This window comes from Mesocricetus auratus, unplaced genomic scaffold, assembly GCF_017639785.1.
Source record: "Mesocricetus auratus isolate SY011 unplaced genomic scaffold, BCM_Maur_2.0 Super-Scaffold_100040, whole genome shotgun sequence".
Taxonomy (NCBI): domain Eukaryota; kingdom Metazoa; phylum Chordata; class Mammalia; order Rodentia; family Cricetidae; genus Mesocricetus; species Mesocricetus auratus.
The window spans coordinates 2,564,810-2,587,688 of NW_024429217.1; the positions used below are offsets into that span (position 1 = coordinate 2,564,810).

Below are 22,879 nucleotides of genomic sequence, written 5' to 3' on the forward strand. Positions count from 1 at the left end.
TTTGAATGGATGGTGGGTGGCTTGGCTAATTTTAGCTATCGTTGTTTGAGTAAGGCAATATTTCCCCTTTCATTTAAGTTATTATCATTTTATATAGAAAACTGGTAGGATGTAGACTGTGAACCAGTTTCCTTGGCAACAGTTACTTTGGTGACCACTTAGTTTTTGTTGGAATCTACAGAAAATCATGGAACTGAAGGTCATCTGGGGCCACACTATAATGAAGTCATTTACTTCCCAGTAACTATTGGTTAACTATCAAGACAAATAATGTTCCTGAGGGCAGGAGTGAGCAAGGAGAGCTCCCCCTCCTGAAGAAATGGCCTTCTATATCACCTGCACTTCACAGTGGCTACTGAACTCTCCAGATTCATTCCCAACTTAACTTCTCTTTTCATTTCCATTTATACTTTGCAGATTCTCTCCCAGGGAGATGGTTAAAATTATAGGTGGCTGATATCTCAGTGATGATGTATGTCCATTCAAAAGCTCATTACATCATCAATGTAAATAAAAGCCCGCCCATCTTATATGTTTTCTCTGACTCAGATCAATATTTCTGCTATGTTTTACACACTAAGTCATGCCAAAACCACTTCAGTGAAGTTACCAGAGGATATCAAGAGGCACGAGGAAGAATCTTGCGTATCTTTGAGAAATGAGATTTAGGTAGTACATACTTTCGATGTACATGTAGATTATGGCAGAAAAATTGAAATACACAGAAAGCACAAAAGGAGAATTAGAACAGTGTTGGTAAGGTTGGTACACTCATAAATGGGTTAATGAAATTGTATAAAACTTCTAAACTGGATGTTTGATGAATTGTATCTGGAGCCCATGTTGAAGTTAATCAAATACTTAAACATGGATGAATCATTTTCTGTATGTATCATTCCTTTACCTTTGATTGAGGCATGGATGATGTCTATATGTAGTGTGTGTGTGAAGAAATGAATTCAGTTAGCCTTTAGTTACACATCTTGAATATGCTATAGTTTCACACTTCTCTATGATATTTCTAAGTTTTTTCTTTGATGCAAACTGAATTCATTTTAAATTTAAAACATAAAGAAGAACATGACTCTGACTTTGTGCCAAGAGTCTTATATTATTATTGGCAGTCACACTTAAATTTCTGACAGCTAAAGAAAGAGTAAATACAAAAACAGCGTAATGTGTCTAAAGTTGAATTCCCCAGAAGCCTATGGGCATGTTCAAATGAATGTCCACTGTGTATCATGGTCCCCTGGATATGTTATCTATTTACTTAAGAACTTATATAGTCTTTATAATCAGACAGGTCAGTGATTTAGATTTTCCTTTAAGACTTAATTATATGTATGATTTTGGGTAAATTACACCAGACTTTATTTTCCAGTCTATAAAACACACAATCTATTTTAAAGGACAAATTAAACAACATCATGAACAACAAAACGAAAACAAAAACACAAACATAATGATTAAAGCTGAAAGGTCAAGTAAGAAGACCAGAAGTTCAGTAGATACAGAATCAAGGTGAAGAGCCATTTCTATGGTAAGAAGGATGAGCCCTCCTGGCCTGAACAATGTTGATGTGCGTCAATTCCCTACTTATAACTGTGCCAAAGGGCTTTGGAATCCTTTTAGCACACAGTAGATTTAAAAGAAAATCCAATGAATGAAAAAGTACATATGTAGGGCACAGGGTCATTGTGAAGCAAGAAGGACCAAGAAGACAACCCAAGAGTGCTACTAAGAGAAAGCAGCAGTAGGTGTATGGGAGTCATTTGGTTTGGAAAAGTAGCACACTTTTGGTGGACTGGGCACGAGACCTTACAGTGTTGTAGGGTAAAATCTTAGCAGAGCCGTCTTCATTAAGTTAAACAGTAAAGTTGAGATGAAAGGATTTCTGTAGAGCAGTGGTGAGCTCACCCTGATAGAAGACTGAAAAATGAGAGCACTGACTCAGAGTTGGGAATATACACCATTTGGAGAGAAATTCAAGCCCTGTAGGGAGGACAGACAAGAATTCTCTGATAATGCTGAAAAGTTCACAAGGGAATCAGATCTTGAGGAATGATGTTTTCAGTCTTTGTAGTTTGGTTCAAATAAAAAAATAAGCAGGAAAATAATATGATCATACCTTTCTTTTTAACTAGCAGCAATGAAAAAAATCTGAAAAAGAGAAAGTCTAAAAAAGTAGAACAGCAGTGTTTTCTTACCTCCATGTCTAAGAAAACAGATATGATGAACCAAAAGGAAATACACACTTCTCTATGTTTAAGTTTCTTAGATATTTCTAGAATAAAACTTATTAAGCTGTAGTCTGTTTTCAAAAATAACCGTAGATAACTGATGAGACTGAATAACCACAAACATACTCTTCAAACCATACAAAGACACAGGAAAGGAAAAGAGATTTCAGCCATCTTCCACCTGCAAGTTCCATTTATTTTTAACATGCAACTGTTAACACAAAGGCCCTAGTTTCAAACCTATGGATGTTCTTGGACTCTGTGGTGACTTCAGTGAGAATGGTCCCACTGGTTTATATATTTGAATAACTGTTCTCCAGTTTGTCAAACTGCTTGAGAAGGATTAGGAGGTATGGCCTTGTTTGGAGAGATATGTCAGTGGAAGTAGGCTATGAGGTGTCAAAAGCCCATAGATATTGTCTCAAGACAGAAATAGTCAGCTATTTCTCCAATGCCATGCTTGCCTGTCTGCTGTCATGTTCCCAGCCATGGTGGTCATGAATTCTAACCCTCAGAAATGTATGCCCCAAATAAAGTCTTCTAGATAAGTTGTGTCAGTCAGGGTGTCTTAGCATGACAATAGATAAGTAACTAAGACAGACCCTCAGTTGGCTCAGGCTTGAGCAACAGGGGAAAGATCTTCAATTCAATTAATCTGGCTAGAGGTGAAGTGTTAGCATACTGTCAGTAACTACAACATCTACAACATCTAGGGCATGACACTACTGTGACATGGAAAATGTCAATCTATACCCATTTTGTCAGGGTAGAATGAAATATGAACTGAATGGTAGCTAATTGAGAGGATAAATTCAGCTTAAAGGCAATGTAAGACAATCATAAACACTGTTGAGTATAAACAACCCTTTGCATCTTTACTCATAAAGGAGTTGGAAAATATTTAAAAAATAAATAGAATATAGAAGAAACCATCCTGAGTAAGGTAACCCAGCAAAAAAGACAAACATGGATTCTACTCACTCATATATGAATTTAGACATAGAGCAAAGGATTATTAGCCTACAATCCACACTGACATAGAATCTAGGAAACATCAAGGACCCTAAGAGAGACATACATGATCCCCCAGGAGAAGAAGAAAAGGACAAGATGTCCTGTGCTAATTGAGAGCATGGTTGCAGGGGAGAGGGAGTTAGGAGAAAGAGAAGGGGAGAAGAGGAGGGGAGAGAAGGACATGAGGGAGCAGGAAGATTGAGTCAGGGGAAGAATAGAGGATATGCCATCCTATAGCCTTCATCCAACATCTTATGGAAGCAGAAGCAGACACCCACAAGTAAACACTGAGCTGAACTCTGGAATCCAGTTGCAGAGAGGGAGAAGTGATGAACCAAGGGGTCAAGACCAGGCTGGAGAAAGCCACAGAAACAGCTGACTTGAACAAGGGGGACTTCATGAACCCCAGACTGATAGCTGGGAAACCAGAATAGGACTGTTTCAGACTCACTGAACGTGGGTGTCAGTTAGGAGGTCTGGGCGATCTATGGGGCCTCTGTTAGTGGATCAGTATTTATCCCTAGTATAAGAATGGACTTTGGGAGCCCAATCCCTATGGAGGGATACTCTCTCAGCCTAGACACACAGGGGAGGGTATAGGCCCTGCTCCAAATGACTTTGAAGATTTCCCACTGGAAGGCCTCCCCTCCCTGGGGAGAAGAAAGGGCATGGGATAAGGGGTCCATGGAAGCATGGGAGGAGGGGAGGCAGAGGGAACTGGGATTGACATGTGAAACAAGCTTGTTTCTAATATAAATAAATAAAAATAAACAGAACCTGCTTTCCTTTCAGTCAATCATATGAAGAATGTAGGGTTTTTGTGTGATTCTCTGCTTTGGTTCTTGGTTTATTCAGTTCATTTATGGTTGCTTGCTTGCTTGTATTGATTTTTTTAGAGAAAGGTCTAGTGTGCCTAGAACTTATTATGAACCCACACAGGTCTTATATTCATGAAATCTTCAGGCCTCGGTCTATTGAGTTCTGGGATTGCTGGTGTAAGGTATGATACGTGGCTCTCCCTTAACTTTTCGTTTAGTGAATCTTATTAAGTCTTCCAAGCTCACACTGAGCTTAGACAGCTCAGGTGGCCTTGCAGTTACTGTCCTCCTGCACCAACACTCCAAGTGCTGGGATTATAGATATGAACTATCACACCTTGTCACTATCACACCCTGTCAAAGGACTAACATTTAAAATACCATGTTTCATCTAGATTCTCTAGGTTGTTAACCTTGTTTAAATAAACGGTATCCTTGATTTTCACAAAAAATAATGGTTATGAATTCATGGTAGTTTCCCACATATTGCTATTTATTTATCTTTATTCCCTTTTTGGTAAATATAGGTTTTACACTATATCTACTGCTTTAATTTTGAAACTGTAACTAAATCATTATGCTAAAATGAATCTGGAATATATGTAGCCACCTGGTAATAAGGGTAGTAAGCTTCAATGACTCGCCTATTAATTGTAAGCTATAATTAAATAAATTTAATTGTTTAAAAAGTTATTTCTCAAGGCTTGTTATCATAAAAATACAACAGATGTTTACTTATTAACCTTAATACACATTGAACTCATGTATTAGCTCATAATTATTTAAAAAATCCTTATGATATTGCTATATGAAAAACATCTTTTCTCATTTTGGATAACTTTTATTTCCTTTTTGCCTAACTACTCTTGATAAGATGCATATTATAATGTTTAGTAAAATTAGCATACTAACACATCCCTATCTTATTCCTATTCTTTTTTAGTTTAATTTAATTTCATCTCCACCTTGCTGTGCAGCCCAGGGTGACCTTGAACTTCTGAACCTTTTGATTATTCCCCTGAGTTCTAGGATTTTAGGCCTACACTGACACCTTGAGTTTATGCAGTGTTCATGATGGAACCCAGGGCTCTCTGTGCAGTCTAGACAAGATCTCTCTTAACTGAACTACATCTCTAGTCCCCTATCTTATCTCTAATTTCAGGCTATAACATTAAATTATAATGTTAATTCAAAATATTACTTGGATTCTAAACAAATTTTGCATTTGAGAATCCTTCATATATAGTTCATAAAAAATGGTTGTGGATTGACTACAAGAACCAAAACTAGTTCATTCTTTTTTTCCATTATAATTTTTAAAATTTAAATTAGAAATATACTTGCTTCACATGTCAATCCCAGCTCCCCCTCCCACCCCTCCTCCCTTGCCCCTCCACCAGCCCCCAGCCTCCCACCCAATCCCCATACCATTCCCTGGGGATGGTAAGGCCTTCCATTGGGGGATCTCTAGAATCTGTCATTTCATCTGGGGCAGGGCCTAGGCCCTCCCTGATGTATCCAAGCTGAGAGAGCATCCCTCCATGAGGAATGAGTTCCCAAAGTCCCTATGTATGCCATGGTAAACACTGATCTGCTATCCAAGGCCCCAGAGATTGCTGAGGCCTCCTCATTGATGCTACATTCAGGGGGTCTAGATCAGTCACCTGCTGGTCTCTCAGCCATCAGTCTGGGGTCCAAGAGCTCCTGCTTGTCAGGTCAGCTCTCTTTGTGGGTTTCATCAGCATGGTCTTGACCCCTTTGTTCATTGCTCCTCCCTCTCTGTCACTGGGTTCCAGGAGTTCAGTTCAGTGTTTAGCTTTGGGTATCTGCCTTTGCTTCCATCAGTCACTGTTTGAAGGTTCTAGGATGGGATATAAGGTAGTCCTCAATCTCATTATCAGGGTGGGGCTATTAAGGTAGTCTCTCTGCTATTGCTTAGTTTGCCAGTTGATGTCATTCTTGTAGATTTCTGGAAATCTCACTAGTGTCAGCTTTCTCCTCAAACCTATAATGACACCCTCTATGCCCCACAATTGAAGAGTGGATCGAGAAAATATGGTACATTTACACAATGGAGTATGACTCAGTGGGAAAAAAATGGAATCTTGAAATTTGCAGGCAAATGGATGGCAGTAGAAGAAACAAACCTGAGTGAGGTAACCCAGTCACAAAAAGACAAACATGGCATGTACTCACTCATATACGGATTTTAGGCATGGATCAGGGGAGTGCCCAAGAGAGGTTCCCAAGAGAGATATGCATGATACCCCAGAGAAGTGGAATGAACCAAGATCTCCTGAGCAGATTGGGAGCATGGGGAAGGGAGAGGGAACTGGGGAAAAAGAGAGGGAGAGAAGAGGAGGGGAGAGGAAGACATGGGGGAGCAGGGAGATTGAGTCTGGGTAAGAATAGAGGAGAGTGCGATGAGAGATACCATAAAACTAGTTAATTCTATAGGGATGAAAGAATGCCAAGAGAATCCACAATAAATGCTGCATATTATAGCATAGCTGGGTGCATATCACTGCTCTAATTATGATAAAAGCTTGCTATTTTTTGTGAGTGTTATGCTTCTGTTTCAAGGAAACAAACAGTTTTCTATTTCATATATTGATATTTTATTGTAAATATGCTGCCACCCACTAAGGCTGTTTAAGGCAGGCTCTGAGATCCATTAGTGGGCTATAAATATCAATTCTTTCCATTTTTCATTGTCTTATATATTATTGCTGCCAATATAACCCACTCATTTCTATGATAGTTTATAACATATTGATTTTTCTTTCTAAATACATTGTTTAGAAAGAATAGATGTCAAAACTGTCCACTTGTAGTAATGAAATTAATTAGAAACTCATTATATAATGTCAGTGAGAATAGAGATACACCTGAGCATATGATTTTGTGCTACACTGATTAACGACAAAATATATTTGCTTAAATATTTGTACTTTATCAAACAGATGAGACATATGAACTGTGGGCCTACTAAAATAAATAGAAAAGCAAGACAAATTTTTTGACATTGCTATAATAACCCATTGTGTCCCAACACTTTATTCTGCTCAAGATATACAGTATAATAATTTTCATAATCCATTGCTATAGTATATTGTCTCAACTATGTGCTGAAATTCAGGTAACCAAAAATTGGATTTCTTTTTCTGAACATGTGATGGCACACTCAACCTGCGGATGAATCTCTCTCTGAACATGTAATAGCACACTAAACATACAGAAAGAAATATGTGACAGGAAATGATAGAAGAAACATGGGAGTCCCATTGCCTTCCCTAGGATAAGCCACATTGGGGATCAAGGTCTAAGATTGTGGTGGTTTCAATACAAAGGGCCTTGTTGGAGGGAGTGTGTCACTAGGGGATGGGCTTTGAGGTCTCAGAAGCTAAAGCTTGCTCAGTGTGTCATTAGATCCAGATGTAAAACTCTCAGCTACCTCTCCAGCACCATGTCTGCCTGTATGTCACCATGCTTCCCACCACGATGATGATGGACTAAACCTCTGAATTGTAAGCCAACCTCAATTAATTTGTTTTCCTTTATAAGAGTTGCCGCAGTCGTAGTGTCTCTTCACAGCAATAGGACCCTAAATAAGACAAAGATCAAACTTCCCTATAATAAAATGAAGGAGGTGACCTTCCACAGCCAATTTCCCCAGGCTGCTGGGTTCACCACTTGTTTGATACTCTACAAAGACTTGTCTGGGGCATGCAAGCAGTTCATTCAATGTTGTTTATTATCCATCTCTATTTGAGTTGAAAGGTTGGTACAGTTTAAAAACCTATTGTTCCTATTTGAAATATTTATGCAATTAGCCATTATATCTTGATTTTTCTTAAAAGTGGAGAATATATGTAGACTAGTGTTTATCATTAAGACAGACAAAAAACCAGTATTTAATTTGACAAGTGATATTATGGTAAAGCAAACATTATAATTACTTTTAAATGTCTCCCTGGCAGATTCAATATAATTTGCATAAAATGCATACTGAATTAAAACATTATTATTTTTAATCATTAAGATATGGTGATTATTGTAATAACATAACCCAAAGTACAATAAATAATGTAGTTTAACCATTGATTAGAGCATTATTTTAAGACACAATCCTCAATACTTCAGTTCTTAGTAAAAGTAGAAACAAGATTTCTTACCAAATTTGCGATGATATAATGGTAGCCTTTGACATGCTTCCCAACACTCACAATCTATTAATACAAGGAATGAGAGAAAATCAATTTAACTTTATTAACACATTAATTAAATGTTAAAGGAATACATGAAGTTAGAGTCAAGGGGTGATGACAGTATAAAAAGAATTGGAGGGGAGGAAGTGGGTGTGGATTTGACCTAAACACATTCTAGTCATGCAGTAAGTTCTTATCAAATACAAATTTAACCAGGGCTGGTGAGATGGACCACTGGATAAAGCAGCTTACTGCCAGACCTGATGGGTTGAATTTGATTCCCAGGACATACTTTATGAAAGGAGAGTAATGACAATACAGGCTGTCATTTGACCTCCACTTGTATGCCATGCATGCACAAAATGAAAATTAATTGGCTACTACAGCATAATTTCTTATAGAAATGTGAAGGGCAAACAATGTCATTTGACTTATACAAGTGGAACATTGTAACCAGAAGAACTCATAAACTACATTAAAATACATTGTAAAAGTGAAACTATTATTTCATTTGTACTTTATTAATTACAAATAATTTTCTCTACCCTTTTGGAAAGATGGAGTATTCTAATTTCCTCAGAGAGACCAATAGTGGTATGAACCAACTGTTCATATGTATTTCTCAAGAGAGTACATTATTAGCACAGAAACAAAATAATTCTGGTTCAAATAATTTACTCATCCAAAAGTATAAATATCAGAGGAGTGAAATAGAACAAAGGAATACCAATGAATGAAATTTTATGATTATGTATGGGTTGACACTTAGCGGGAACTGCGAGGTCTCCTCCCTAGGTGGAACACACAAATTCCAGTGAGCACAGGAGAATGCTGAAGGAGACAAGATGGAGATAATGATAATGTATCATTCAGGGACAGACACAGTTCTGATTTCAGGGTCCTGTACTTGGATAGATGACTCTGGAACTCTTTTTTCTTTTAAATTTCTTTTTGCTTTATTTTTAAGAAATCAAAGCATTTTCACAAAATCAACAATTTCTAAAGAAAATAATTAAGTGGAGGTAATTTATTGACCATTAGCTCCTAAACCCCCCTCCAAAAAATCAAGCCAGTGGATTCAATCCATATCTCTACCCTTAATTTAAACCTCAATTTACTCGACTTCTCTGTTAAGGAATGCATGATATTTAGCTCTTAAACTTATTGAAGAGATATATTTAGCTTCTAATCTGTCCAGAGGGGCATCTGCTGTTTTTATTATTAATTAAATTTACTCATTTATTTTACACCATTTTTTTGCTTCCATTTTCCACCACTACCCAACTGCCTGATCCATTCTCCTGAACTCTTAAGATGTGATGCAAGTATCACCTGTCCATCTAGCATCCCCAAAGAGCTTTAAATGTTTTCTTCCTGGACCCTTTTCACCTGAGGAGTTTCTACAGGTCTCTTCTTCATATGTAGGCACATTTTCAGAAAATAAATTAAAAGCAAACTTTCTGACTTTGAGGACTGATCTTCAATTTTGAAAAAATTTCAGGAAGTATCCCTTAAGATATCACCTCTCACAAGATAGTATGCCTTTGCATGTGGCCATTTTCACAATTATTTCTCTGATTCTACATTTTCAAATCATTATGTGTGGTACAAATTCAAAAGATGGTTCCACTAACATACTGAGCTCAAGCCAAGATGAAACACAATCAATGGATGTCCTGAATTGTTGATACATATTTTTCTACTCCGTTTGATTGTGTTATTGACAGCGCTCTGACTTTACATAGAATATGAGCTTAGACTTGTTATCTTGCCTGTTCTTAACGTTTTTCTGTCTGAGTGAGCATTGAATTCCATATCAGCACTCCGCCCCATCTCTCACTTCTTTTTATCATAGTCAACTTTTGTTCTTATCCATTGATGAGTTTCTTTACATATGACATTTGCATAGAATTTGTACAATTTGAAATGTGTTCACTGTATCTACCCTACAATGTATGCATTAATTCAAATTTCCTTTGGGATGCTTTCTACAAAGGTAAAGAAAAATAATGAACTAAAAGAATTGTAAACAAAATCAGCAAGGAGATATCCTAGTTTCTGTGATGAAGGTCATAATCAAAAGTAAGCTGGGGTAAGTGGTATATTTGGTTTAAAGTTTATAGTGCATCATCAAGGAAGCCAAAACTAACTCAACACTGGAACCTTGACACAGGAACTGAAGCAGAGGCCATGCAGAAACATTGATAACTGAGTTGCTTTCCATGGCTTGCTCAACCTGCTTTCTTATATGATTCAGGGCCATCAGACCAAGGACAGCATCACCCTCGGTGGTCTGGACACTCAGACATCAACCATTAATAAAGAAAATGCTCCATAGATTTTTCCACAGGCAAAATCTGATGAGTTATTTTCTCAACTGAGGCTCCCTCTTTCCAGATGACTGTTGTTAAAGGTCAAGTTAACAGAAAACTAATAGCACAGGAGACATTTGTCATATTGGGTGCATTTGAATGATCCAACATGGAGTAAGAAAGGCAAGATTATTTAATGTTCTGGATATCTCATGACTAGCCAGGGCCACAGGCATCCATAGGGCATACTTGGTAAAGGCACTTAGATGGGAAAATGCATACACTTGAACGAAGTCTGCTCAACAGATTCCTGCTTCTTCGCCTCAGCTAACTCTACTGCCAGTCAGCAGCCAATTCCGTATCTCTTTCTGGTTCACTATGTCCTTCTCTGCTGTGATTATCCGAGCCTCTTTGTACTCTCTTCAAGCCCAGGCCTACCCCGCTTTCTCATTCTTACACAGTCAGCTGGTGGTTTCCATGTTATTGCAGTCAAAACTGTCAATTTTCAAAAACATCCATTTAAGACAAACATTAGTGTTAAAGCATGCAGAAGTACTGCAAGCATGGTCTTGGTCACTACACAGGAAAACAGCTATTTCTAGATTATTAGCAAAGAACTACAATCAGCTAAAGCTTATGCTGTCTAGATTTTAAAACATTGAAGACTCATCAAACCACAGGAAACAGAAAGGGACAAAATCTTGGAAGAAAAGATCTTACAGAGTGTCAGCCACTGACACTAGGGAGCCGACGGCCTTAAGAGAGCAGCTGTCTGAAGATACATGTCTAAAGATGTTATAGAGAGATCACAACACTTTCTGAGCCAAGTCCTTTTCTGTGACAAAGCAGACACTCAGCGTACACTGTAGGGAGGCATCTTCATCCCTTCTCTTCATGAGGTAGACAAGGTTTAAAGTTACATATTGATTTGCTACTAAGAATGTACCCAAGGTGGAACATTTTTACCGTGAAAAAGTACAGTTCATACTCTAAAAAATATGAATAGTGCCCTATATAAAGAATGTCCTAAACTTTCTTACATGTTTCAAATGGACAATGCCAGACTTGGAGTTTTGCCGAAGTAGAGAATATTTTATGATTAAAAGTAAGTCTGAGTGATTTCATCTTGAGTACAGACCAGTGTCCCTGTGTATTTGACTTTGTTGCTTCAGTAGAGAAACAGTTTGAGATGGAAACTATGAATCTAATATGTTTCTGTCTTCTTCAAGGGTGGTTGGTCATGTTGTCATAGGAAAATGATATTAAGGTGGGCACTTGGCTGTAAAATATAATTTGTAGGTTTCATAATGACAAGTAGATATAGTGGTAAAGAAGCTGGACAACCTGAAGTGAAATTGGCAATGTGACTACAGAAACAGTAACTATCAGGTATCTGCTTAGAGCTGTAAAAAACAGACCAGGAAAGGCGCACCAGTTACACTGACTGTCACTATAAAAGGGATTTGTCTTTTCAATAATGCATTCTCAAGAGATATGACAAATTTGAATCATGCAATTGCTTTTCCTTACTTCTGTTTTAGCAAATACATACTTTAGAAATATCAATTATGTGGGTCAAACTATTCAGTAGCAAAACCAGGAATATGCATATAAGTAAGATGACATCATGATGCTTGTTCCTGACATTGATATGAGAAATTGTCTTTAATATATCTTCCAATTTCTGTTTTTCTGACTTGCAAATTCATATCATTAAACCTTCAGATTAGTGAAGACTCAGACCTCATCAGAGAAGTTTGTGCAAGTGGACATCAGTTAGTGCAGAAACTTAACAACTGGTAAAAGTGCAGAGAATAAGTGTCTGTAGTGTGCTCAACCGTAAGTGGAATATTTATATCATAACTTCTTCCCCAAAGGCTAAAGAGGGAGCAAGATTAGAAGAGCCAGAATTTCGGGACGACCAGATTAAATAGCGTCTTCTGGACATGATAGGACCACTGTACTCATGAACTCATATTATCTGTGGTTTCTGACAAAAAAACCTGGACAGGATGAAGCCAGCAAACTTTCTGTAATGGAGGAGGAACAGTTCACAAGGCCCACTACTGCTGAGGGGCTTGAGTAGTCGATAACTTCCAGAGAAGTCAGCTTTCTGTAAGGGCGGGGTTTTTGGTAGTGAATAATGCTCTGGTGTAGGCCCTACATCTACGACATATGGCTTGCACATACTGGATTTAGAGAGTTATTTTTAAAGAAAGGACAAGAAACTTAGGGCGTTAGGCGAGGGGGATGAATCTGTTGTGTTATTACTTTATGTAAAGATGTGTTACATTTGTTTATGTTGTGGAATATTGCTTTAACTAGGCAATTATGTTTATGCTGCGTTTGCTTAACTGTGGAGAGGTGTGTTGCTTCTGTTTCTGCTGCGTTTAATTCTATAAAGATATATTGCTGTTTTAGTTTGCCTGTCAAAGGCAACTGATTGGTCTAATAAGCTGAATGTTCAATAGCTAGCCAGAGGAGGGATAGATGGTGTTGGTGAGTGTAGAGAATAAGTAGGAGGAAGAAAAAGACAGAAGAGATAATGAAGGAGAAAAAGAGGGAGAAACCTGGGGCCAGAAGCCAGGTAGTCTCCTACCAGTCAGCCAGACAGGGAAGAAACAGGAAAGCAAGACGTATGGAATGAAAGAAAGGTAAGAAGTCCCAAGGCAAAACATAGGTAAAAAGAAACAGATTAAAACAAGAGCTAAGATAAGGTCTAGCATTCCGAACTAATATCAAGTCTTCATGTCATGGTTTGGAAGTTGGTTAGTGGCCCGAAATAAAGCCTGCTACATGAATCCAAGAGGAGTCAGCAGGAAGAAGGTGAGCGAATATGATCAAAATACATTGTATGCATGACTGAAGTACTAAAAGAATTGAAAATATTATATTTAAAAGTTAAAGTTAGGGGCTGGAGAGATGGCTCAGAGGTTAAGAGCACTGACTGCCCTTCTGAAGGTCCTGAGTTCAATTCCCAGCAACCACATGGTGGCTCACAACCATCTATAATGAAATCTGGTGCCCTCTTCTCAGACATACATGCAGGCAGAATATTGTATGCATAATAAATAAATAAATCTTTAAAAAAGTTAAAGTTAGTATATTTCTTAAGGTGTTAGTATAATAAATTCATTTTGATTCGTAAAGTGAGTGAAGATTTGGCTTTTGATTCTCAGTCAAACTTTATATAATGCCTTTAGTAGCAATAATTAATAAAGCACCCAGAAGTGCTTTACCAAGGGTTCTGTACATTACCTCAAAATGTCTCTATGATGCCCTGACTACTGTGTCAGGCAGTGCCCTAGCTAAAGGCATATGATGGCACACTTACGTGTGAATGGTTCTGGTTTATCCTTTAATATGATCGCATAAATTAGGTAAGAACTCCTCCCTCAGAGGTCAGTCTCTTCCAGAGAACTCAGTGACATGGAGAAATGGTAAATGCCCTCAGTGGCTTTGGTGCTGAGGATGCTACTCACTGGAAAACACCATGAAGCATGATAATATTTCCATAAATACCTTTGGATGTTGACTCTCAAGGTGCTTCAAAATATTTTACTTAAAAAACAAAACCTTTACTTGCTTCTCCAACACACAAATACAATTCACACAAATATGATTGAAACTATAACCTTTTTAAGGACATACCAGGGTTTTAAGTCAAAGCACAGAATATAAAAATGAGATAAAAATAAAGCACCCAAATAAAGAAAAATGAGGCTGTGCAGTATGAGAAAAGCTTTAGGAAAAATGGAGAATATGAGTCTTGGACAGCTTTTTAAAAAGAGAATATATATATATATATATATGTGTGTGTGTGTGTGTGTGTGTATGTGTGTGTGTTGTGTATGTGTTTTGAATTTTCTTTTCTTCTTGAAGATGATGTCAAGATTATAAAAATTTCTAACTGGGAATAATTCTTCTCAGGTGCTGTCACAGAAGCTCACAATTTTGTCGAGCAGAACTATACACAACTAATGAAAGCTGGGAGCAGAAGAAATTGTCTTCCCTAGGGAAGGGCACACCAATTAGTACCAAATAGTCAGCCCTGTAAACATATATGCAAGTAACATTATGTCAACTCAACAGGTTATATCTGGGAATACATATGTATATACAAATATATACATATGAGACAGACACACAGAGAGAGACAGACACAAACACACATACACACACACCAAAACCAAAAACCAACCTGAAAACAGCCTCTGTAGATCAGTTATAATTCTAAAAATCATAGCAAAAAGTGGAAGCTTTGAATCTTCGAATTAAATGAAATATCATGGTGACTGGCAAAGTGAATATTTAGTAAAATAAGTAGTAAATATTTTATCTTTACAATTTGACATTGAATAGTTACTTGTTTATTATAGTCTGTTCTCAATCCTCCTTGACTCTTTCCTCAAGATGCTTTCCTTGATGCTTAGCCTCATTTCGTTGCTACAGCCATGGAGGTCTGTCCTGTTGTCCTGTTTCTTCACTTGCAGTTGGCCCTGAATGCCCTTTGCCCAGTTTTCTAACTGGGAGCTTGTAACTCATCATGTAACTGTTTGATTTAGTCCTTTGTACAATGTTGCTTATTGAATATATTGTTTGTGTTAGTTGGTTTTCCTCTGAGTTCCTGTATAGATTGGATTGACATTGATTTAACTCAGGTACAAGGCCTGGAAACTGGTAGATATTAGATAAATTTTGTCAGATAAATTATCAGACTGAGGAGTGATGCTTACAAGTACAAGACAGGAAAACAAGAAGCTTGTAAGGCAGAGACAAGAGGGATTTTCTTTTTGCTCCACTTGCAATATATTAGTATATTATACATTAATATATTAAAATACGTATAGTTATATCATAAACACATAATCAAAGTTTTGCTAGTGAGTTATGCTTTTGAAGGGAAGACTATTGAGTAAGTACAGATGTAATTTAAGTTAGACTTTAGAAATATGTAGTGATACTTGACTGAGAAAAAACTTAAATAAAAAGGGGAAAAGTAGAGGCCAAGCGAGTAGCAGTGTTTGCCTCTCTGTTTCCTGACTGTGGGCACAGTGTGGTCACTTGCCTCACGTGACCATTCGATGTCTCCTAGCCATGATGGACTGTATCATTCATACTGTGAACCAAACCTTCCTTAGCTGCCTCTGCCAGGCATCTTGTCACAGCAGCAGGACAAAGCAACTGATAAAACCTGCTTCTTATTAACTTGTTTGTAGCATTTGACTAGCTAGTGAAGCAAAATTGTGCTGAAGTAAATCACAAATTTATCTTGCTTCCTACTTAATAATTGTCACTGCCTTTCTTTAAACTACAATGGGGATTCTGTGGCAGCTGGTTCTACTTAAACCTAAAAATCTAACAGATTTTGTTCATTTAAACTATCAAGCAGGCTATTTTAAAAGAATTGTTGTTTGAATTATACTAAACGTTCTACAGGTAAAACAAAGTTAGTTGAACCTAACCTTATCCCGGAGTTCACAGTATTTCCAAGACAAAATGAGTTGCATTCTGGTAATTACACTCATCTTCCTTGAGTCCTCTATTGCTGGTTATTTCAAGGAATAGTTGCAGCTATTACTAGGCAGTGACTGCTTTCTAGCCTCACCAATACAGATTGCACTAATCTGATTGACATACTAAAGTTTTGGTTTTTGTTGTTGTTTATTTTCTATGAAACCAACAAACTTTCTGCAGTATAATGGTACCTTCACATTCAAGTCAATTCAGTCAAAAATTAGTTTAGAGATGAAGAATTCCCCTTCTTAGCATACTTTCCTGTCTTTTGAGCTTCATGTTGGTTTTCATCCATCCTAACTGAACAAACCCTGATATGCAAAGGTTTTCTATGACAAATCAAGTCACCTTGATCTGCCGGCTATGTAGTGTGGGAACTGCTGATGGATTCCCTGGCTATCATGGTTTCATTCACTCTTGCATGCCATTCACTGTTCCTTCGGGATGTGGGAAAGAAGCACTTTCTACTTTTCAGCCAGTACAGCAAACTCTGAAATCTGTGGGTTTCCCATCACTTTGCTAGGTGATATTCTGGATGAGGAAGCTTTTAATGTGCTTGCAAACGTGCTCCTAGGGCTCAGGTATCACTGATGTTTGTACCTTAGATACATCTGAAGATGTCTCCTTTCTAACCCATTTCAGACTTCTGTTCAACAGAAGTTTATTTTCAATAAACTACCTAGGGACTGAGGATATACTAGTTGGTGCTGTACTCTGCTGTGATGGATGTACAATGTCACTAGGATGTGATGAGAACATTGTCTTTCTGTTTGCCAGTCTTTACAGCTCCATCCGTGGTCAATTACACCAGAGGGATATGACTAAGAGGCTATTTGAGATGCCTGTGGACCAACCATTAAGTCATTTTCTTAACCTGCCATTAAGTGTGTATTTTACAATCTAAGGTCAGTATTTTGAAAATTACTTGCATTCTTAAAGATTTTACGAACAAGGGTTAATATAGTTTCAATTCAATGATGCTTTTATAAAATCATCCATTCATAGGAACTGACATTTATAATGAAATCTAGGAGTCAGTGTAAGATCTTCATCAACTGCTGTAAACCATGTTTCCACAGAATCCTTTAAAAGCCCATTTTTTTTGTGAATCTATCAAGTGGTTTTGGTTTAAAAGTTAGTTAACTAGAAGGTGGAGGAGACAGTTTGGTTGGTGATGTGCTTGCTGAGCGAGCATGAGGAAGGGCATGAGCTGGACCCTTAACACCCAGTGGTGTACCACTGTCACACCAGTGCTGGGTGTCAGGGGCCACAGGTACAGGGGAATTTCTGCAGCTTATTGGAGTGTGACCAAGGAAGACACTTGGTGCTGATCTCTGGCTTCTATGTGAGCATGCAGGAGTCAGTGTACCTGTATTGATACTTATAAACAAACAAGCAGACACAAAACCCCAAGCAAAACAAAAAGTAGGCCAGTTAGATGGCCCAGCAGGTGAAGGCACTTGCTGCCAAGTGTGACAACCTGAGTCCAATGCCCAGAATCCACATGATAGAAAAACAAAGCTCACTCAAAAGTTGTCTTCTGACTTTATGCACACACACACACACACACACACACACACACACACACACACACACGACAGAGAGAGGGGGGAGCGAAGGAGCTAGGGAGGGAGGGGGAGATTATTCAACAGATATTTGTAGAATTAATAAATATTCAGGGAAGGCTGTGTGCCTAGGTTTTACCCTTTGCTTTGCTTGGTTATATTTATGTGTAAATTTATATAGTGCTTCACCACCTAACATGACCTAAAACATTTTGTTATTAATTTTCATTTAGAGGAAGCAGAGTTTTTTTGAGATATCTCAATTCAGTTTACTTTACATAAAATGATGAATAGAAACTTTAAGCATTAAATTAAACATTTTCTAAAAGGCAAACAAACAAAAAACAATGAAAATATCCTTCAAACATCTCTGAAACAGTGAAACAGCGAAAGAGCAATAAAAGAGATACCTGAAGAGAGGGAGTCATTATAGGTTTAAAGAGAAATCTGGCACTAGGGAAATGTCTAGGAATCTGCAAGGATAACCCCAAATAAGAATCTAAGAAATAGTGGAGAGGCTACCTTAAATGTCCTTCCTCTTTAATGTGATTGATGACTAGCTTAAATGCCATCCTAGAGCCTTCACACAATAACTGATGGAAGCAGAAACAGACATCCATGGCTAAATACTGAGCCAAATTCCTGGAATCCAATTGCAGAGAGGAAGAGTGATGAGCAAAGGGGTCAAGATCTTGCTGGGGAAACCTACAGAAACAGCTGACCTGAGCAAGGGAGCTCATAGACCCCAGTCTGATTGCTGGGGAACCAGCATAGGGCTGAACCAGGCCCCCTGCATGTGGGTGTCAGGAGACCTGGGTAGTCTATGGGGTCTCTGGCAGTGGAACCAGTATTTATCCTTAGTGCAGGGACTTGGGGAGTCCTTTCCCCATGCAGGGATACTCTCTTAACCTGGATAGACAGGAGAGGGTCTAGGCTATGCCTCAAATGATATGATACACTTTGATGATCCCCCATTGGAGGCCTCACTCTCCCTGAGGAGTGGATGGGGGTGGGGTGGGGGGTTGGTGGGGGGTATGGGAGGACAGGAGGGAGAGAGAACTGGGATATGTATATAAAATAAGATTGCTTCTAGTTTAAAGAAAAAAAAGAAAAATGGGACTATGTCATCCTCTCCATTCTCACTGAGATTATGTTTTAAAGTTACAACATAAATAGAAGACATAGGGAAAAAAAGAGTGAAAATACATCTGCACGTTAAGATGGTATATTCTGGTTTGTCCGGTGCCAAGTGTCAGAGTCAGGTGTGTTGACAAAAGGGTTTCTGGAATAGTAGGAATGCAGAGAACTGCAGGACCTCTGGACTTCCCATGGAGGAGAATGTCTGAGTAGCACTGAGCAGAGCCTCAGTATGATTTTGATGAGATTTTTTTCTATTTTTAAAAAATTGAACAATTTACTCTTTTTAGTTTTTGTTAATGACTGTTTTTACTCTTTGTATGTCTATGTACTGTCTCTGTGTCTGGTTCCCCACTAAGGCCAGAAGAGGGTACCAGATACTATTATGGAATATTATTTTAACTAAGCCGATATGTGTGTTTATGCTGCATTTGTTTAGTTATGTAAAAATATGTTGTATTTGTTTCACCTTGCCTTCCTACGGCACCTTGTTGGTCTAATCAAAAGCTGATTAGCCAATAGCCAGGCAGGAGACGGATAGGAAGGGCTGGTGGGGAGAGAGAATAAACAGGAGGAAAGAGAGCGGTAGAAAGAGAGAGAGAGATGCCAGGGCCTAGCAAGGTAGCCACCACCCAGCTAGATGGAGTAGGACATAGAGAAGAGAAGAAAGGTAAAAATCCTAGAGGCAAAATGTGGATAAGAGCTAACGAGAAATGAGCATAACATAAGGCTGAGCATTCATAACTAATATGAAGTCTCTATGTCATGATTTGGGAGCTGGTCGGTGGCCCAAAAGAAAGCCTGCTGTAAGATCCCCTGGTGGACAGTGTGAACCACCATGTGGGTTCTGGGAACTGAACTCTGGTCCTCTGTAAAAGCAGTCAGTGCTTGTAGCAGCTGAGCTATCTATCCCCCCAGCCTCAGCCGAGATAGTTTTTAATGTTTAAAATATAACCAAGATTACGCCTTTAATACCAGCACTCAGGAGTTCAAGGCTAGCCTGGTCTACAAGGACAGCCTCCAAAGCTGCAGAGCAACCCTGTCTCAAAAAACAAATATATATGTACCTATCTCCAAGATCAATTTCCATGTTTCTTTTTTGGTTTTGGCCACTCAGTTAAACATGGACATGTGGTGGCAGTTGGACAATTCAGTTTTGCATGACAGAATATTGTGTTTGGGGATTTTTAAATAACAAGCATGCATGAAAATAATATATAAAAGGTGCCTAGGATAAACACTTACTTTGATATGAAGACAATTTATCAGTTCTGTTTTTTTCTGACCTATTGCTGGGAATATTGATGGGACCTATTTAAGAACATTGAGTGTTCTTAACTATGAGCATTTCTCTAGTTTTCTGTTAATCATGAGGTTTGTTTTTTTCTTCCTGTTTTTTTTCACATGTGTGAATCAACATATTCAAGGAATTTAGAAAAGCAAAACAGTGCAATTTATTTGATTGGAGCTGGTTCAAATAATGTCAATAAGCTCAATTTAGTGTTTTGTTATACTCCTGGTGCCTTAAGTGGCATAGTCAGTGTTATGTAAATACATAATTTTCCTGTTACTTCATTTAGAACAGGAATTGACAATAGCTTAAACTAATTATTTTTAACTTATTGTTCTTGTTCAGAAAGCAAGCTCTTAATTTGGTTTCCACTTAAAATTGTAGAATCAGGCTGCTGTGAGGAACTAGAACAGGTTCCAAGGTTTCTGGAGCTTCAGCATGGTCAGACAGCATATGTGGACCAAAGCCAAATAAACGTACAAAGCAGCTGACCTGTGCACAGTTGAGTGCTGCACCCTCATGGAAGGACCTGACTGTGACTGGCTAAGCTCAGTGGCTGAGGTAGACTAAGTCTCAGATTTGTATCGGGCACAGAGGCAGCCTCAAGCCTAGGCTTCCTTTGCCTTTCTGATGTTTATGGTAAGAGATATTTCAGTCTATACGTAAAGGCTGTTTTAAATAGCAAATGCATTATAAAAGCTAATTAGTTCACAGAATAAAATAATTTGGAAAAAAAGCACAGAAGAGAAAATGCTCTGTGCATCACCATCACCCGTAAATATATTTGAAATGATAACTGTGACCTATTTTCATTAGGATTTTGTAAACTGACACAAATTAGAATGTCAAAGAAGCAATTATAGAAAGCAAGTCATCACAGGGTTACTGAGTTCTCCTGGAAATTTCAGAACTTGCTCTTTTAATTTTTATTGTGTGACTCTCTTGACAGAGGGCTACCTTTCCAAAAGCATTCTTCTCATCAAGGTTATTTAGTGTATTTTTTCCTAATTTAAAATTTCTATCACAATAACTTTATTGATGTCATAAGCATACATCGCTGAGATGCAAATAGTAGTCTTCAAGCACGCTTACATTGTGTGTTCATCAACTGAGGATATTTAGGGCATCCACAATCACTGTCATTCTCATTTGTTTGTGAGGAGACATTCAAAATCCTCTCCATAGAATGACGCATGGGGAATGAGAAGGCAGAATAAAAGGATACACGTAATGTAAATAGAGAAATGATAAAAATTAGGAAAAATGGGGAGGGAGCTGTAATTGGAGATGAGTGAGGGAGGTCAATACAGAAGTAGAGGAAGGGGCGAGAGTTAAATTACACTAAGGATATTTGAAAAAGTCTTAAGGAATTATTTTATATTTAATTAAGTTACTTATTCATACAAATACATGCACACACAAACATGCACATCACACATCTATCTATATATCAAATATCTATCATCTATAAGATACACATGAAGCTTTGTTTGTCACTTGGGCTGACACTATTTTCCTCAAAAGCCACAGTTTATCTAATAAAATCCTCTGCACCAGGAATGAGTTCATGAGACTCTTCAAACATTATAGGCTACTGCTGTCTCCTAGCTATTTCAAAATATACAGTACAATATTGCCAACTACTGTCACCCTTCAGTGTGCCAGAAAGCTGCAGTTTATTTCTTCAGTGTGGCTGTGATTTTTGTACCCATTATCAAACCTGTCCCATCTCTCCTTTCACTTTTTCTAGTCAATCTCTGGTGATTATTTTTGAAAGAATGCTTTAGTTTAGTCTCTAAAATATTTTCTGGTGTTTGCTTCACTAACGAACATGAATTTTTGTTGAAACATAGGGCATTGCACGCATTCTTGGAAGCATTTGAATTAGCTCTCCTCTTAAGACAGAATCAAGAGTAAAATCAAGAGCTGGAGATGTAGTTCAGTGATATGATTCCTTTCAAATACACTCAAGGAGGGCCTGGGTTCAATCTGCATCATCACAAAACAGAATAAAACCAAGAAATGCTACAAGTGATCTTGTTTAGAGCTATGAAATGCAGTAGTTTCCAATAAGACACAGTTTTTCTTGCAGGAGGAAGGAACCATTATTATCCAAGCAAGAAGACACCTCCTTACAGGGCAGTGGATTTTGTCATGCTTTATGAAATGTCTACCTGAGTCACAGGTTTGCTATTTATTCCTATATAGGTGGCCCTGATAGTGAAGAAATCAGCTACACTTTAACAAAAAGGAATAGGAATGGTAGACACTCGGGTTTCTAATTTTTTGAAATGTTAGTGGACAAAAGAGGAGGAGGAGGAGGAGGAGGAAGAGGACAAAGAGAAGGAGGACAAAGAGAAGGAGGAGGCCAGTTTCTCCATAGAGTCATTTAAGACTGAATTTATCCTAAGTATGCAGGTATGCCACTTTTCTTAGAAACAAGCTAAGCCTCTAAAACGGACCAGTGGGCTTTTAGCACTGACTTCTGTGCCCCAGCCTGGGCCTTTGAAGCCCAGGTGCTGAGTGGAGGATGTCTCTGAGACTCACTCAGCCTCTAACCGGCACTGGGCAATCCTGGAAGCTGTTAGAATTGGTCGCTCGGTGGCATTTATCCTGAGTTATTTACAAAGCTTCAGCTGTTCAGGTCAAGCAATGCAAGTCTCACTCCAGGGGCAGTGAGTACGGACGGGGCAGAGTGGGATTGGAGCTGGGGACACTGCTCTGCCTGTGAAGGTCAGGGAGGAGGTTTCCTAGGAATTCCCCAACTGATCACTGTG

General features: G+C 38.2%; 1 protein-coding gene across 11 annotated transcripts in view; it reads right to left on the reverse strand.

Annotated features, from left to right (window-relative positions):
- Positions 1–22,879, reverse strand: part of Gria4 (glutamate ionotropic receptor AMPA type subunit 4) — a 361,933-nt gene that overhangs the window by 81,721 nt on the left and 257,333 nt on the right. For all 11 annotated transcript variants that reach the window (XR_005872745.1, XR_005872746.1, XM_040734754.1 and 8 more), the window contains exon 6: positions 8,248–8,301. Coding sequence is in view for 9 of the 11 variants with exons in the window: in XM_040734754.1 (XP_040590688.1) it covers positions 8,248–8,301 (54 nt within the window). In the remaining 2 variants the exon portion in view is untranslated. The remainder of the gene's footprint in view (positions 1–8,247; positions 8,302–22,879) is intronic.